This window comes from Physeter macrocephalus, chromosome 18 (genome assembly GCF_002837175.3).
Source record: "Physeter macrocephalus isolate SW-GA chromosome 18, ASM283717v5, whole genome shotgun sequence".
Lineage (NCBI taxonomy): Eukaryota > Metazoa > Chordata > Mammalia > Artiodactyla > Physeteridae > Physeter > Physeter macrocephalus.
This window is the reverse complement of record NC_041231.1, coordinates 49,729,188-49,745,233: the sequence shown is the minus strand read 5'-3', so window position 1 is coordinate 49,745,233 and position 16,046 is coordinate 49,729,188. Positions and strand designations below refer to the sequence as shown.

Below are 16,046 nucleotides of genomic sequence, written 5' to 3'. Positions count from 1 at the left end.
ATATATATATATATATATATATATATATATATATGTATATATATATATTAGTTCTTGAAATGTTTGTTTTGGTTAGTTCTCCCTGCATAATGCCTAAACTAGTCATGTGGTTTAAAAGAAAGGGCTCAATAAGTACTTTCCCTAATTGGCAGGAGACACTGATAGCTAAGGATTCTGAAGCTCATTTCGCCTACATAAAGTAACACAAGAACAATTTCAGAAAGCTTCCTTACCGTATGAAAAGCTACTCCCTTCACTCCCATGAGAGCAGCCAGAAGAGTCAAAGGTGAGAAAGTCAGGGAACACAAATTCTCTACCTATTCTTGCCTCTGCTGATTGATGAGTTCATTTTAATACTGAAGCTAGATGGTAAGTCCAAGAAATTTTTATCAAGCTGTTTACTGACAACTTGATAATACAACTATCCTTGAGACAGACAGCACTGTATGCCACCCATAAACTGATGACTGAGAAAAAAAAATTAGGACTAATCTAAAACCACTAGGAATCTTCTGCTTCCAGGTAGAATATAATGGGTTGTAGCAGACTGAAGGTCCTGCTCTAACAACTAGAAACAAAAGGATAACTTGCAGAAATCATGATTTTAAAGCCTTGGGAGCAACAGGAATAGATGAACTAAAATTCCAGATTGGAAAGAGCCCTTTCTAGAGCTAAGGCAGAAATTCAAACAAGAACCATGTGACCTCCAGAGTTTCAATGGATCACAAATGTTCCTGAAAAAGGTTACGCCAATCAACTTATATTACACCATAACTAAGAGTATCTTAGGTATAACATCATTTTTAAAACCCTGAAAACCAGGTAAGGTTAGAAAAATATAGGTACTCTGATGCAAGAATATAAGCTTACAGTGAACTGATATTTAATGTCTCATATATCAATCAACTGCTATCTGTATATATTAGTCTCTTAAGAATTTGTTAAACCAGTTTCAGCCCTCTAGAAACAAATTTCCACTGCATACAAAACTGGGAATCACACCCTGGAACATGGGGGTCACACCATCTGAGGGGCTTCCCTGCATCGACTGGAGCTCCCAATCCATGTTAATTCTCTTCTAAACTGTAACAAGAACCTCCAAAGGTCAGTGAAGAGTTAATACATACAAACTCTGTTAACAGAAAATGGGTTTAAAAAAAAAAAAATCTTACCTAACACACCAAATACCTACAGATTAAGTCTATTTTGGTTTTCAAAAATAAAAAGAACACTGTACCTGCAATGACTTGATGTTCCTTTTGGAAGTAGCCCTATCTAAAACCTTCCCTCCAATTTTCCATTACAATATTCCCAAGTCATAGCTAGGAAACTAAAAACACAACAAGGAAAATGAGAGCTCTAATATATAAAACGAATTAGATACGCACAAAAAACAAGGCCACTCACTATTCCACACCTGTATTTTATGCCCCAAAGCTTATTTCGAAAGTGCTTGAGCTTATTCCTTCTGTCAGAAAGTTGTGGGCCCACTTTTTACTCAGCCCCAAGGTCATATCTAAAAAGGGGCTTCACGGTGGTCCATAAAACACCTCAGAATCTGTACCTCTGCATCTCTCGGAACAGAGGCACCACAGCTTTCATCAGACTCATGGTGGGTCTAGGACTCATTAAATATACATATAGAAGGGCAAGGAAAAGGAGTACTGAAGTGACCAAAGCGATCAGGAGGAGCCATGGAGGGCGACCACAATTAAACTTTGTAAAGAAGTTTAGAAGAACGTACATTTTCATTTCTTACTCTCTGTAACGTTTATTCATTTAAACAAACATTAAGAGCTTGCTGTGTTTACCAGGAGATGAGGATGGGACACAGATACAAACACAGTTCCCTCTCTCCAGGATCTTACTACTGAGCAAGGGGGACAAGTGAGCCACCTGGAGTGATTAGGCTTGGCATCACCCCATCCAATTCCAAAGGGAAAAGGCACTCAGGGCATATGTCCTCTGCAACTCATCATCCTCTTTTTTTAGCCATTCACAAGCCTTATATTATTTTTTATCCAACAAAGTAGAGTGCCTACTCTGTGCCTGGATGCATCCCAGGCACCAGAATTTAGGTGTATCTATGAAGAGTGTCTCACTTCACAGTCTTATTTTCCTACTCACCAGACATTGCCACAAATGCTGAGGGCCCACAATTTTTTCCTTAGGTTCCAGGGTTTAAAATAATTCTGAATTAAAGTTTTAAAATATTAAATTAGGCACCGTCTTATACTATACTGGATGTAATTTCAAACACATCACCATCAGGCTAACAAATCAATAAAAATTAGCTAAGATACACCAATGTTTTCCCAAAGACAGTGTAGATTATATAGAAAATGTGCTATACAGAATGATGGGACTAAGACATGAAAAATGGTGAAGGCCACAAATTGGCATCATAGCCGTAAGGAAGCATCAGCTCCACACAGGAGTCTCTGCGGGTGAACTTGGCCTAGCTCCGGGTGTCCTGTGCCACGTCTGCTCTCCACCTTTGTCTACCAAAGTCCACATTAACATGTGAGGATCTGAGTGACAGAAGCCATAGTCCTTGAAAGAAGTAAACCACACTGTGTTAAGGTGACTGTGAAAGCGTTGCCCAAGCAGCCACCCTGGAGTCATGAAAGGACCTGCTGGGCAGGGTTTCCCCAGAAAGCGGGACCCGTGGTTGACTAGCCCCGCCAGGCCCACCTCAGGGAGCGCACGCGAGAGATGAAGCTGGCACCCTGACGTAAGCAGACACACATCCTTCAGCAGTTCTTAAACACACAACAGTCACTCCACAGGCCATTCAGAGCTCTGAGTCTCTTCAGCAATGTGCACTCTGACTGAAAGGATTCCAAATTTCCTGTGTCACTGAGTTTGCTCTACTATATTTTGTTTTGTGAACTAGCCTTTTCTTTAACAGGTTTATGCTTCTCCCCACAAATAAAAAGCTTGCAAAACACCCAAGGAGATTATGATGTTTTCAACTCCCCAAAGGTTTCCTAGGCTACAACCTGAAGTGAAGATAAGTGGTTTCGGTTTCCATATGTATTTCTGTATTAAAACAGTTACTGTTTTGGATGTTTTGAACAACTCTTCTGAAGTTCCAAGAAACTAACCAGTTATCAAATAAACATCAGGACTTTCATTTGTTTTTTTAAGATCTAACATGAAAACACACACACACACACACACACACACACACACACACACACACACACACACACACACACACACACACACACACACACACCCCTTCTTTAGAAGTCAACCTACTCCCTGAACACAAAAAAACCTAACATTCTGAAAAAAACATGAGCGGGAAAGTACACGTGCACAGGCCTGCCCTTCCCCCAGTTTTCCCATGCATCCAGCATTTCAGAAGTTCCCCCACGACAAATTTCCAGAGGAGCCAGCACCTCAGGAAGGAAAATGAGGCCAATGCAGCCCCACAGAAACATGAAGGCGTTGTGTTTCTCCTCCAAAGGAGGACATGCTGAGACAGTTCGAGCTGCTGGCTGAAGGGGGGTCTTCATTCACCTAAACCCTGCAACAGTCCTAAGGTGGGAACCGTTCCTACCCCCACTGCACAGAGAGATGAGTCAAGTGGGGAAGGAGATCGGCTGGGTGGGGAGAAGGTGAGGCCTGAGGGCAGGGGGCTGGGAGACAGGAGGACCCTGAGCCTGGGCTGGGGAGGAAGGAAGGTGACTGACAGGCCATGTGGCTGGAGCTGAGCAGCGACAGGGAAAACTGGGAGGGAAAGTCAGGGAAGAAATGGGGGGAGCCGACCTTGAGGGTCACGCGGCCACAGTGAGGACTCCAGTTTTGACTCTGGGTGAAATGGGAAGTCTCTGAAGTGTTCTGAGCAGAGGAGTGACATAACAGACTCCAGTTTTCAAAGGAACTGAGAAGCACTGTTTTCCTCCTCTTCGGGGTTACCTGAGACTGCCGCCTCGGGCTGCAGACCTGAGAAAGCCCCTCCTTACAGCTCTCCTTAAAGCTGCTCCTCAGGGCAACTCCGACTCGCCCTTGCCCCAAGCCCCAGAAGCCACCTCTCCCCGGAACTGTCAGTATCTGAGAAGCGCAGCAGCACGGAACAGAGAAAAGGAAAGCTGCTTCCAAAATCCCTTCTCTTACCTGCTTCCTAAGATACACGCACTCATGCGGATCAGCCCAACTCTTACCTCCTCAGACAGAATACCCAAAGACTCAGATCAGAGCTGGGCTCTAGTTTGAAAAGTAGGTGAATAGTAACTTCCGGTTTTTATTCTAATAGGACCTGCAGTTACCAGCCCTGCACACCTTTGTCTTTCCACAGGATTTCTGGGGGAGTAAGTGGTGCACTAAGGTCCGCCTAAAACAAAACAAAACCCCGGTCTAGTTAATAGTAGTCAGAGCCCTTAGAAAACTGCAAAGGTGCTATAAATCTTCTGGACGAAGAAAATGATTTTAAATGAGGCAATGCGGCAACCTCCTGACCACAGTGGAAAGTAAGCAGGCAGGACAGTCTCTGGGCTCCTCAGGACAAGGGACCCTGACGGCTGTTTAGCTTCAAGTTCCAGGCACTGGAGAGGCATCAGAAAACATTTCCAAGGGACCAGAAATTTGGTTTTCACTTACTTATCCCTAAATGAACACAGAATGTGACTAAAAATGGGGGGGCGGGAGGTGGAGAGAGGTGGAGGGGAGAAATTTAAACTCAATTCTCAACATCAAAAAGAACATACATTCTCGCTCACTCTTTTGAACCTGAAGGTTAAAAAAATTTTTTTCCCTAACTCGCTTATTATCTAAAGAACATTAGAATTAAAATACTGGGAATCTTTTTTCCACTAATGGCTAAAAACATTTGATTCTATGGGTCTGAATCAGAGGTAGGGAAGGCTAGATGCATATCAGAATCTCATGAAAGCTTCTGGTTGTGGGCCTCACCCAAGACTATCAGAATCAATCTCTAGCAGGGTTGCCCAGGCAAGGTTTTTTTTTTTTTTTCTTTTTAAATCTCCCCAAGGTGAAACTGATGGGCGACCAATTGAGAACCACCAATTTAAATCTTACCATACCACTAGTACAGTAAGTTATACTTTTCAAAATAGAGTCACCACATATTTCATTTGATCTCAGCCTTACCACACAGTGAGAATAAGTACCGTGGCTAAAAATGCAACAGGGAAAACATCAAAAACACGCTAATCATTTCTATCATATTTTTCAGATGTCTCACTGAGAAATCAATGGTTGAGTCAGCCTGAAAAACCCATCTATAGGGTACCTATAGATTATACTACCTCTAACACTTCATGCTCAAATATTAAATTCAATAACAGCTTATTTATAAAACCCAAAAGATTTTACTCAAGGCACTGCTACCTGCTTCTCAAATACTTGATTATACAACATTCACATTTTAAAGCCAGTACATTGTGAAGACAGAACTAATACCAAATCAAGTGCTTTTGTTTAGTGTTCATGCCAGATCAATTTTTAATTGTGATTTCTGAAATAATTTTCATTTCTCATAGGCATGTGAAACTTCAGGAAGTTTAAGGAAGGATTTTTATTTTTTCTTTTGGTTTTATGACAAGTGATGGCACCATACTTTGTAAAAGGTACCTGTCAGAGCATACGACCCTGCATTTGGCAGCTGGGTTGTGGAAGGTGTGTGCCACACTTCTATGGATATGTTTTTCAGATCTCAGCAACCAAATGCTACCCGTGTGACTAGGCCTAAGCCCCAGGCTGCAATGCAGCTCACACTGGGCACACTTACACAAGCAGGTTCTGTGTTTCCTTTTTTAGTTTTCCAAGGTTTCTGCCCTGGGCCTGGGTATGGGCCTGGTATAACAAGCATGAGTGTATAAAGCCTAAAGTTCCTCTTTAGCCCTTGGCACGATAGTGATCAATTAATTAGGAGATAACAGGTAACATCATCCCTCCGCTGAACTGTAGAGACCAGATCTGCCTTGCTCAGTGCTGTATCCTGGGCCCCTGGCATGGACTAAAGCATGCCATAAACACGTGCTCAGGAGAGGGAGGGAAGGCAGGGGAGGGACTGGATGGAAGCAAGCCTGGTTTTCACCTTGGTCAGTAGAACAGCAAACAGTTGATGATTGCAAAGCTGAGAAGGACAGAGAAAACCTCGATGAACAGCACTCGGTCTGTTACTCACATGGCAGCGTCACCTACAGCAGGATGTGCTCAGGCCAGAGAAGTGTTCCAAGGCCATGCCCACTCCCATATGCAAATAAAACAAACAAGGTGCTACTTTAAAGCAGACCAAACTTCCCTACCTACGCAGAGAAGAGGCTCTAATCATCCCTTAAAAATATATAATCCCAAACTCCACACTTGGGCCTAATACTCTGACACAAGCCTAAGGTCTTCTAATCTAGACTCATCAGGACCATATGTCTAAAGGACAAATAGTATAAGAATAAGTAATATAAAATTTAGCCAGATCCTGACTCTGGGAAGAAAATCCAAGTCAGAAAATACTGAAACATTACAAAGACATCTGGCTCTAAAAAACAACGGAGAAAAATGAAACTGTACACACTGAGAGTTGGTGCGGCTTGGGAAGGACTGTAAAAGCAAGTACACAAGCAGCTTATCTGAAATAAAAGGAATTATCAATTCACAGTCTGAGCTACAATGGCAGATCTATGTTAATCAAAGAGAAAATTTCCGATTTGCTTACATCTTTTTGGATTATTTCAAAGCGCTATCACAGGGCTTCCCTGGTGGCGCAGTGGTTGAGCGTCCGCCTGCCAATGCAGGGCATACGGGTTCGTGCCCCGGTCCGGGAGGATCCCACATGCTGCGGAGCAGCGGGGCCCGTGAGCCATGGCCGCCGAGCCTGCGCGTCCGGAGCCTGTGCTCCGCAACGGGAGAGGCCACAACAGCGAGAAGCCCGCGTACAGAAAAAAAAAAAAAAAAAAAAAAAGTTTAGGTTAGGTTGCACTATCTGCATAGGAAGGAGGAATCCTTTTAAATCACAGGACTAGAGAAGAGCGACAAATGGCTGCCATAAGCGCATTAAATGTGGCCTCCAGTTTAACTTCAGCTCTTGACTTAAATACACCAAGATTTCCCAAATATTATACAAAATATAATTAGCATATAATTTTTTTAACATCTTTATTGGAGTATAACTACTTTACAATGGTGTGTTAGTTTCTGCTATATAACAAAGTAAATCAGCTATACATATACATATATCCCCATATCTCCTCCCTCTTGCGTCTCCCTCCCATCCACCCTATCTCACCCCTCTAAGTGGGTCACAAAGCACCGAGCTGATATCCCTGTGCTATGCAGCTGTTTCCCACTAGCTATCTATTTTACATTTGGTAGTGTAAATATGTCAATGCCACTCTCTCACTTCGTCCCAGCTTCCCCTTCCCCCGGCCCGTGTCCTCAAGTCCATTCTCTACATCTGTGTCTTTATTCCTGTCCTGCCCCTAGGTTCATCAGAACCATTTTTTTTTAAGATTCCATATATGTGTTAGCATACGGTATTTGTTTTTTTTCTCCTTCTGACTGACTTCACTCTGTATGACAGATAAGTATTACTGTATGACAGACTCTAGGTTCAACCACCTCACTACAAATAACTCAGTTTCTTTTTATGGCTGAATAATATTCCACTGTATATATGTGCCACATCTTCTTTATCAGTGGTTAGGAATCTGCCTGCCAATGCAGGGACACGGGTTCAAGCCCGGGTCCAGGAAGATCCCACATGCTGCGGAGCAACTAAGCCCGTGAGCCACAGCTACTGAGCCTGCGCTCTAGAGCCCGTGAGCCACTACTACTGAGCCCGCATGCCACAACTACTGAAGTCCACGCGCTTAGAGCCTGTGCTCCACAAGAAAAGCCACCGCAATGAGAATCCCGCGCACTCCAACGAAGAGTAGCCCCTGCTCGCCGCAACTAGAGAAAGCCCGCACGCAGCAACGAAGACCCAACGCAGCCAAAAATAAATAAATTTATTTTTTTTAAAAATGAAAACAATTCTAAGATGTGTCTATAGACTTCATCAGATCTTAAGGCATTACTGAACCAGAAAAAGCTAAGACTCACTGCTCTAAAATAAATGCAAGTACATATTTTTAACATGGGGAAGGTTAAATGCTCTCACCTCAGTGGACATAGGATAATTTTTGGCTGATTATCTAGTTTTACAATTGTTTTTATTTTAAAAAATATAAAAATACATTTGTTAGCATGCATCTGAACACTGAAAAAATGCAGTGTGTTTCTGTCATGGCGACCTTCATTCCCAGACCATAATCAGGCATTACTGTTAAAAATAAAGTAAAAACAACCCCTACACAACATCTCAGGAACATGTACATTGGAATACTTTTTTGTTTTTTTAATTTATTTTATTTTTGGCTGTGTTGGGTCATCATTGCTGCCCACGGGCTTTCTCTAGTTGCGGCAAGCGGGGGCTACTCTTCATTGCAGTGCGCTGGCTTCTCATTGCGGTGGCTTCTCTTCTTGTGGAGCACGGGCTCTAGGCGCACAGGCTTCAATAATTGTGGCGTGTGGGCTCAGTAGCTGTGGCTCACAGGCTCTAGAGCGCAGGTTCAGTAGTTGTGGTGCATGGGCTTAGCTGCTCCATGGCATGTGGGATCTTCCCGGACCAAGGATTGAACCTGTGTTCCCTGCATTGGCAGGCGGATTCTTAACCACTGTGCCACCAGGGAAGCCCTACACTGGAATACTTGTCTTCTAGGCAATGAATAACATGTATTTTTTAACTTTTTATCTTGAAATAATTATAGATTCACAAGAGTTGCCAATAAAAAAAAAAAGACAGGGAAGTCCCATGTACTCTTCACCCAGTTTCCCCGGCAGCAATACCTTACTTAACTATAGCACAATATCATATAGAAAACTGACATTGGTTATTCGGATTTCATTGTTTTACATGCACTCATTTGTGTGTAGCTTCCAGGCAATTTTATTACATGTGTAGATTCATGTAACAACAACAGATACAGAAGTGCTCCATCACGACAAGGTTCCTTCATGTTATCCCTTTATAACTAACTACACCACTCACTACCATCTCTAGCCCGTGGCAACCACCAATCTGTTCTCCATCTTTACAAGTTTGTTATTTCAAGAGAGTTATAAATGGAATTATGCAGTACATAAGCTTTTGAGATTGGCTTTTTTCACTCAGCATAATTCTCTTAAGATCCACCCAAGTTGTTGTATCAATAGTTTGTTCCTTTTTATTGCTGCATAGTATTCCAGGGCAAGGATGCACCACAGTTTAACCATTCACCCACTGAGGGACATCTGGCTTGTTTCCAGTTTGGGGCTATTACAAATAAAGCTGCTATGAACATCTACATACAGGATTTCATATGAAAATAAACACCCAGGAGTGCAACTGCAGGGTTGTATGGGAAGTACATATTTAGTTTTATAAGAAACTGCCAAACTATTTTCCAGAGTGGTACAGTAGTGACTCCTCTCTTGTTATTCTTTTCCATAATTGTTTTAGCTCTTCTAGGTCCCTGGCCTTTCCATACAAATTTTAAAATAATGTTGTCTATGTCTTCAAAAACTTTGCAGGGCTTTTTTTTTTTTTTTTTTTTTTTTTGCCGTACGCGGGCCTCTCACTGTTATGGCCTCTCCTGTTGTGAAGCACAGGCTCCAGACACGCAGGCTCAGCGGCCATGGCTCACGGGCCTAGCCGCTCCGCGGCATGTGGGATCTTCCCAGACCGGGTCACGAACCCGTATCCCCTGCATTGGCAGGTGGACTCTCAACCACTGCGCCACCAGGGAAGCCCTGGGCTTTTGACAGGAACTGCATTAAATCTATGGATCAACATGAGGAGACATGACATCTGTACTGTGTTCCAATTCATGAATATGATTTGTCTCTCCATACATTTAAGTCTCCTCTGATTTCTTTCATTAGCATTTTGCATTTTTCAGCATAAATTATTTTGTTGTTTTGTTAGATGTATACATTTTCTTTCGCATGACTAAATATTATTGTTTTTAATTTCAGTCTCCAGATGTTTGTTAATATATACAGATGCAATTGATTTTTTTTTTTTTTTTGCGGTACGCAGGCCTCTCTCTGTTGTGGCCTCCCCTGTTGCGGAGCACAGGCTCCGGATGCGCAGGCTCAGCGGCCATGGCTCGCCGGCCCAGCCGCTCCGCGGCATGTGGCATCCTCCCAGACCGGGGCACGAACCTGTGTCCCCTGCATCAGCAGGCGGACTCGCAACCACTGTGCCACCAGGGAAGCCCTACAGAGATCATTTTTTATCTTTCCTTTCTAATTCGGTGAAGTCAACTTAATATACATTCTTGAAAGCCAACAGAGGCAACTGGAATCAACAGCTCACTGAGCAAGATCTAGCTCTCCTTCTCCCCCCAAATCCCTAGATCTGATCACAAAGGTAGATGGCACATGGGATCAGACTGAAAGAGGAAACCAGCTGGTAGGAGCGTCTGTGGTGCTCCTTTCTAGAAGACACAGTCTGGAAACAGGAAGAAATTGCACCAAGACAACCATTAGAAGGATGAATCAATTTCTCTCACCCCGTAACTCACTAAGCATGAACAAGCAGGTATTTGTTCTAGGTGGGAGGAGTGACTGTGGGCACCAGGGGCAGAGGTGTACCGACAGTCTGTCAAATAGTAGACCAGACACCAAGCCACACTCTGCTCCTCTCCCACATCCACTGGAGGCTACTCAGACATTATAATCACAGACAGACTATTAGGGAATCTCAAAAAAGAGATAAACACACAACTAACAATTCCCAAGCACCTAGGAAACATGGGGAGCATGAGAGAGGAACCAAGTGCATCAAACAGAAGAACTAATACCCAAGAAAAATCATTTAATGGAGCATTTCCAGAAATGTGAAGCTATGCCTCACAGGATAAATGAAATGTATAGCCCAACAAAGAAAATAAAATTAAATTCACATCAGACTTCACCCTGGCAACTTTAGAAGCAAAAGGTGACAGGAAAATATCTTCAAAGTTGGGAAGAAAATGATTCTCAATATGTATTTCTATATGCAGCCAAAGTACCATTCGATGTGATGACATTTTTAGACAAGGACTTGGCAAACTTCTCACAAATCATCTCTAAAGAATTACAAACAAAACAAAAATAATCTAAGTGAAAGATAGAAAGGTGAAGACTCAGTGGTAAACCAAGAAATTAGTAAAATTAAGTCCAAAATTAAATATTTTTTATAAATAAATAAAAGCAAATAAAAAATCTTTTACTCAAAGGAAAGTGAAAGCAAACTATAGTTGTTTGTATGGTAGAGGGAATGATACAAATATCAATTAACTCCAGACATTAAGAGTAGACACTAATACAAAGAAACGGATTGCACATCTTGCAAACCACTGAAGGAGGAGCAAAGAAAACTTGAATAACCCAACAAAATATGGAAAAAGGTAATAATGAAATAAGGCAAATGAAAAACACAAAATAAGATAGCACAAATAAGTCCAAACATTCTAGTTAAAACAAATATGAATGGATTAAATTCACCTATTAAAAGTCTGACTCAGATTATAGACACAAAATCCAGCTTCATATTATTTAAGAAAGATAAATCTAAAACAAAATGACAAATAGGATCTAAGGCAATAAGCAAGTAAGTGCAGTTTCACATTGCTAAAAGCTATAGCCCACCATGTAAAATAAATTATATAAACTTTTATATACCTAACACAGCTTGAAAATAACATGTACTAAGCAAAAACTGATTAAAATACAAAATTTCACAGATAAAAGTAGGAGACTAGCATAATTCTCTCAGAAAATAACAGATTAGAATAAAAACATAATGACACAAAGGAACAAATTACATAATTAACAATCTTAATTATGTATAAGAACTCTGTACGTACCAAAAATTTTAATCATACAGGGAATAATAACCAAAAATTACTATGCATTAAACCACACAGAAAATCTAAAAATATTCCCAAAGCAGAAACCAATCAGGCATATTTATTGACCATAATATACTAAAATTAGAAGTTAAAACCAAATGGTTAAAAGGAAAAATAAATGTATCCACTCTGAATTTTTAAAAAACAAAAAAACTAAACAAGAAACAAAGCAGAGAAGATAAAGTTTAGCAATGAACAACAATGACTGCAGAGTGAAACCCCTGGGATGTTACCAGAGATGGAGGGAGAAGGCAACATACAGCCTTAGATGTAAATATTTTGTTAGAAATCAGGACAATAAGGGAAAAAAGCTTTCAATTCAAGACACTAAAAAAGAAAAAAGAAAACAAAAAGAAAACTCAAAGGTCCTAGAAAGAATTAATAAAAATGAAAGGAAAAGTAATGATATAGAAACCAAAAAGTATAGTTAAATAAAATCAAAATCTGATTCTTTGAAAATAATAATAAAATACACAATTTCTGAACTAAGTTTCAATGTTGAGGACCAGTGTACTCAAAAAAAAACTTACCTATAAAATTGAACCGAAGTTGTTTTATTTAGTAACATCTGATAATTTAATTAAACGACAGATTCTAATATTTATTCCCAACTAATTTTGCTAAATATCTGTGAAAAATCACTGATTTTGGCATAATAAACTAATACTACATTAACAGAGAGATAACTTTCCATTTGTTTTTTAAAGCAGTTCTGTAGTAAATTCAATCACACAATTACACAAAATGTATGGAAATAAATACAAATAAAGAAAATGAACTCCACCCAATTCTACTGTACCAACATAAGTTAACCATTTATCAGACTGGTGATTATCCTTCTAAACGATTTTCTTTTCCTTTTTAAAAACTTGTTTAAAGTTCTATTATGCAATATGATATAAGGGGAGAAAAAAAGATTACAATGAACACCCGCATATTCACTACTCAACTTAGGAAATAAACATCGCCAACACAGTTGAAACCCTCTAGATATGCCTGCCCCTTAGAAGTAACTATTTTGATCTCATGTGCTCTTCATACTTTACTGCATGTGCATGCACCCCTAAACAATATATCATACTGCTCTGTATGCTTTAAACTTTCATATAAATGTTATAATACTGTATGTATTCTGCACTCATTCTTTTCACTTAAACAAGTTTGTGAACTCCAGCCATGCTGACATAGTTTATTAATTTTCACCAAGCTATAGTTTCACCACATGAATAATGAACAATTTATTCTCCTGCTGAAGAATAGTCAATGCTGCTAAAAACATTCTTTGAAAATCTCTTGTGTACATAGGAAGCAGAACTGCTGGGTCTCAGGATGTGTACATCTTTAACTTTACCAGGTATTGACGAACTGTCATCTACAAAGTACAAGAGGTCCTGATGTTCTATAGTCTTATCTACACTTGGTTTTGTCGGACTTTAGTTTTTCTCAATGTGAAAAGTAAGAAAATATCTTATCGTGGTTTTAATTTGCCTTTCCCTGATTATTAGTGAGGTTGAACATCCTTTTCATGTTGAGACATTTATGTTTCCTCTTCTGCATATTCTGGGCCTCATTTTCAGATTAGCGCCTCTCCACTAATCAAAAATCTCTGCCTCAAATATTCTAATGAAAGACTTCAGTGAAGCCTGGTTATCTGTAGTGTGCAGAAACCATTTTTAACTCTTTCTTTTCCAGAACACATAGTCTAACATGAAAAACATGTCTTGGTGTACAGAGTATTCAGTGTAAGATCAGCACTCTTCAATGTGTGTCTTTAATCTTCTATAACCTGCATTTTAAATGATCAGAATGCAAATGGAAGGCTCATATCTATGAAGTCTGATATCATGTGCATGTAATATTAGGGCATATTTTTCCAAGACTAAACCTAAAATTTTAAAAGCTGACCACACCTTCAGATTAACAAATCCTTAAAAATTGAAGGTAAATTCCTAAATGACCTTCAAAACTGATATGACCCCAAGGGGACAAAGTTGACACAAACTGAAAAGCAATAAACCCTTCTACCACAACTAAATAACTCATGACAAGTGAGTGAGAGCGTGAAAATGTGTTGGAGTGGAGGGAGAAAGTCAGTGGGAATACCAAATGCTACCACTATTCTGGAATCCACCACACAGCAGGCACTCTGTATATCAATCTCCTATTCTGTACAATGAGATGGACAAGAACCACCACACAGGTCACTGCGAAAAGTAAACAAGATAACATACGATACCTGTATCTGATCTAATTCTATTTTATGGATGAGGAAATGAAGCAGAGAGAGGTCAAACACACTGTTCAAGGTCACAATAAATGATTCCAATGCCCCAATTCTTCACACTGCACTGTCATATTCACAGTACCTGTCTAATATGGGTCTCATGACTGTTAAAAAGTATTCACAGGAAGGAGATGACTAGAAGTATCTCAGAAGATAGGAAAAGTACTCAGACCTTAAAAAAAATTAAAACGGGCAGATGAGAGGTTACCTTAGCAACTTACTCATTTTCCTTTGTGCTGACAAATATACTTTAGACATTAGCCATCTAAAAGGTAAAATAAACTCACTGCCAGCTTTAGAGAAACATGGCATTCGTGAAACCCAATCTGTTAACTAAGACCCATTTAACAGAAATTCTCTTAGAAATTATTTTGATACCAAACAACAACAGATGTGACCAACTACACTCTAGCCAGTAGAATTCAAGAGGGCAAATACTGGAAGGTTACCTACCTACTGCAGGTGCATCATACTCATCACCAAGCAGAATTTCTGGTGCAGAATACGCAAGAGATCCACAGCTTGTAGTGAGCTTCTTCCCTGGTTGAAACTTGTTGCTGAAACCAAAGTCTGTCAACTTTACAAGACCCTGTTTTTCAAAGAAGACCACGTTCTCGGGTTTTAAGTCTCTGTGAACCACATGGAGTTTATGGCAATAAGATATGGCATGAACTATCTGAGCAAAGTACTTCTTGGCCAAGTCTTCATTAAGTCCCTCCTCGTGCTTCATTATGTAATCGAACATGTCTCCTCCATCCCCAAGTTCTAGAATAAGATATAGTTTGGTCTGGGTGTCAATAACTTCGTAAAGGCGTACAATGTTGGGATGCTGCACTAGTTTCATGCATCTCACTTCTTGGAAAAGATGACCAGTGGCTAGAGTATCCAATTTTGTCTTGTCAATAACTTTTACTGCCACTTTTTCACCTGTAAAGACATGCCTGGCAAGTTTAACCACTGCAAAATGACCTCGACCCAAGGTTTTATCCAGATCATACAATCCAGCAATCTTCCCATCATACCCTCGCTTGAATCCTGCCATGCTGGTCCAACAGAAGAAAAAATATTTAGACTGTTTAAAATGGATCTTCTCATAGATCTGGTGAAAATAAGGAATTCATTTTCAATGTCGCCATGGACATCTACAAAAATAAGAGAAATAAAATTAAGTTTTCTGTGACTTTTCCTTTTATAGCTTCATTTTTCTTTAAATTTTAAGAGAAGCTTGAAATAAATATACTGAGACATAAAATGAGTCGGGGCATTTATAACAACCTATTTACATATTTAGGGTTTACTTTATAAAGGTTGATCATTTAAATACCATTTTATTTTGCAAACTGATAAAAAGTTAGTTTGTTGAAACAATTGTTTGGTGATGTCAGAAATAAGAAAACTGGCAAGTTTGATAAGCTATTTTTTAAAAGAATATTTTCCAAAAGTAATTTCTATTAGTGTCTTAAAAAAGAAGTCAGGGATTGACAAGAAAGGGAAAACACAAAGAATATACACTTGGACAGAAACCAACAACTTTTTCCTATTACTCCAAAATTAGCACTATTTCCTTTGAAATCTCTTCAATAAAGGCTTCTCTAACTCTCCCAGGTGCTATTACCTTCCCTTCTCTTCTCTGCATCTCCAAAGCACCATGGGACACCTCCATCCCAGGCGGTCTTATTCTATAGGTTTTTGTATACACCACCTTTATCCTGAGACTGCAAGGTTCCTGAGGGGTCTCTGGTTCTATCAATATTTTTCACTTCTACCCTCCCCTAATGCCTAGAACAGTGTTTTACATACAGCAGGTAATTAAAATT

At 40.0% G+C, this 16,046-nt stretch overlaps 1 protein-coding gene across 7 annotated transcripts in view; it reads right to left on the bottom strand.

The window, feature by feature from the left end:
• Positions 1–16,046, bottom strand: part of SNRK (SNF related kinase) — a 59,849-nt gene that overhangs the window by 26,974 nt on the left and 16,829 nt on the right. For 5 of the 7 annotated variants that reach the window (XM_024132269.3, XM_055079718.1, XM_028478584.2 and 2 more), the window contains 2 exons: positions 15,252–15,371; positions 14,683–15,156 (listed from right to left, as the gene is read on the bottom strand). In XM_024132269.3, the coding sequence (XP_023988037.1) occupies positions 14,683–15,156; positions 15,252–15,371 (594 nt within the window). Of the gene's footprint in view, positions 1–14,682; positions 15,372–16,046 lie in introns of all 7 variants that reach the window. The other 2 variants (XM_024132268.3, XM_055079717.1) reach the window with 1 other exon arrangement.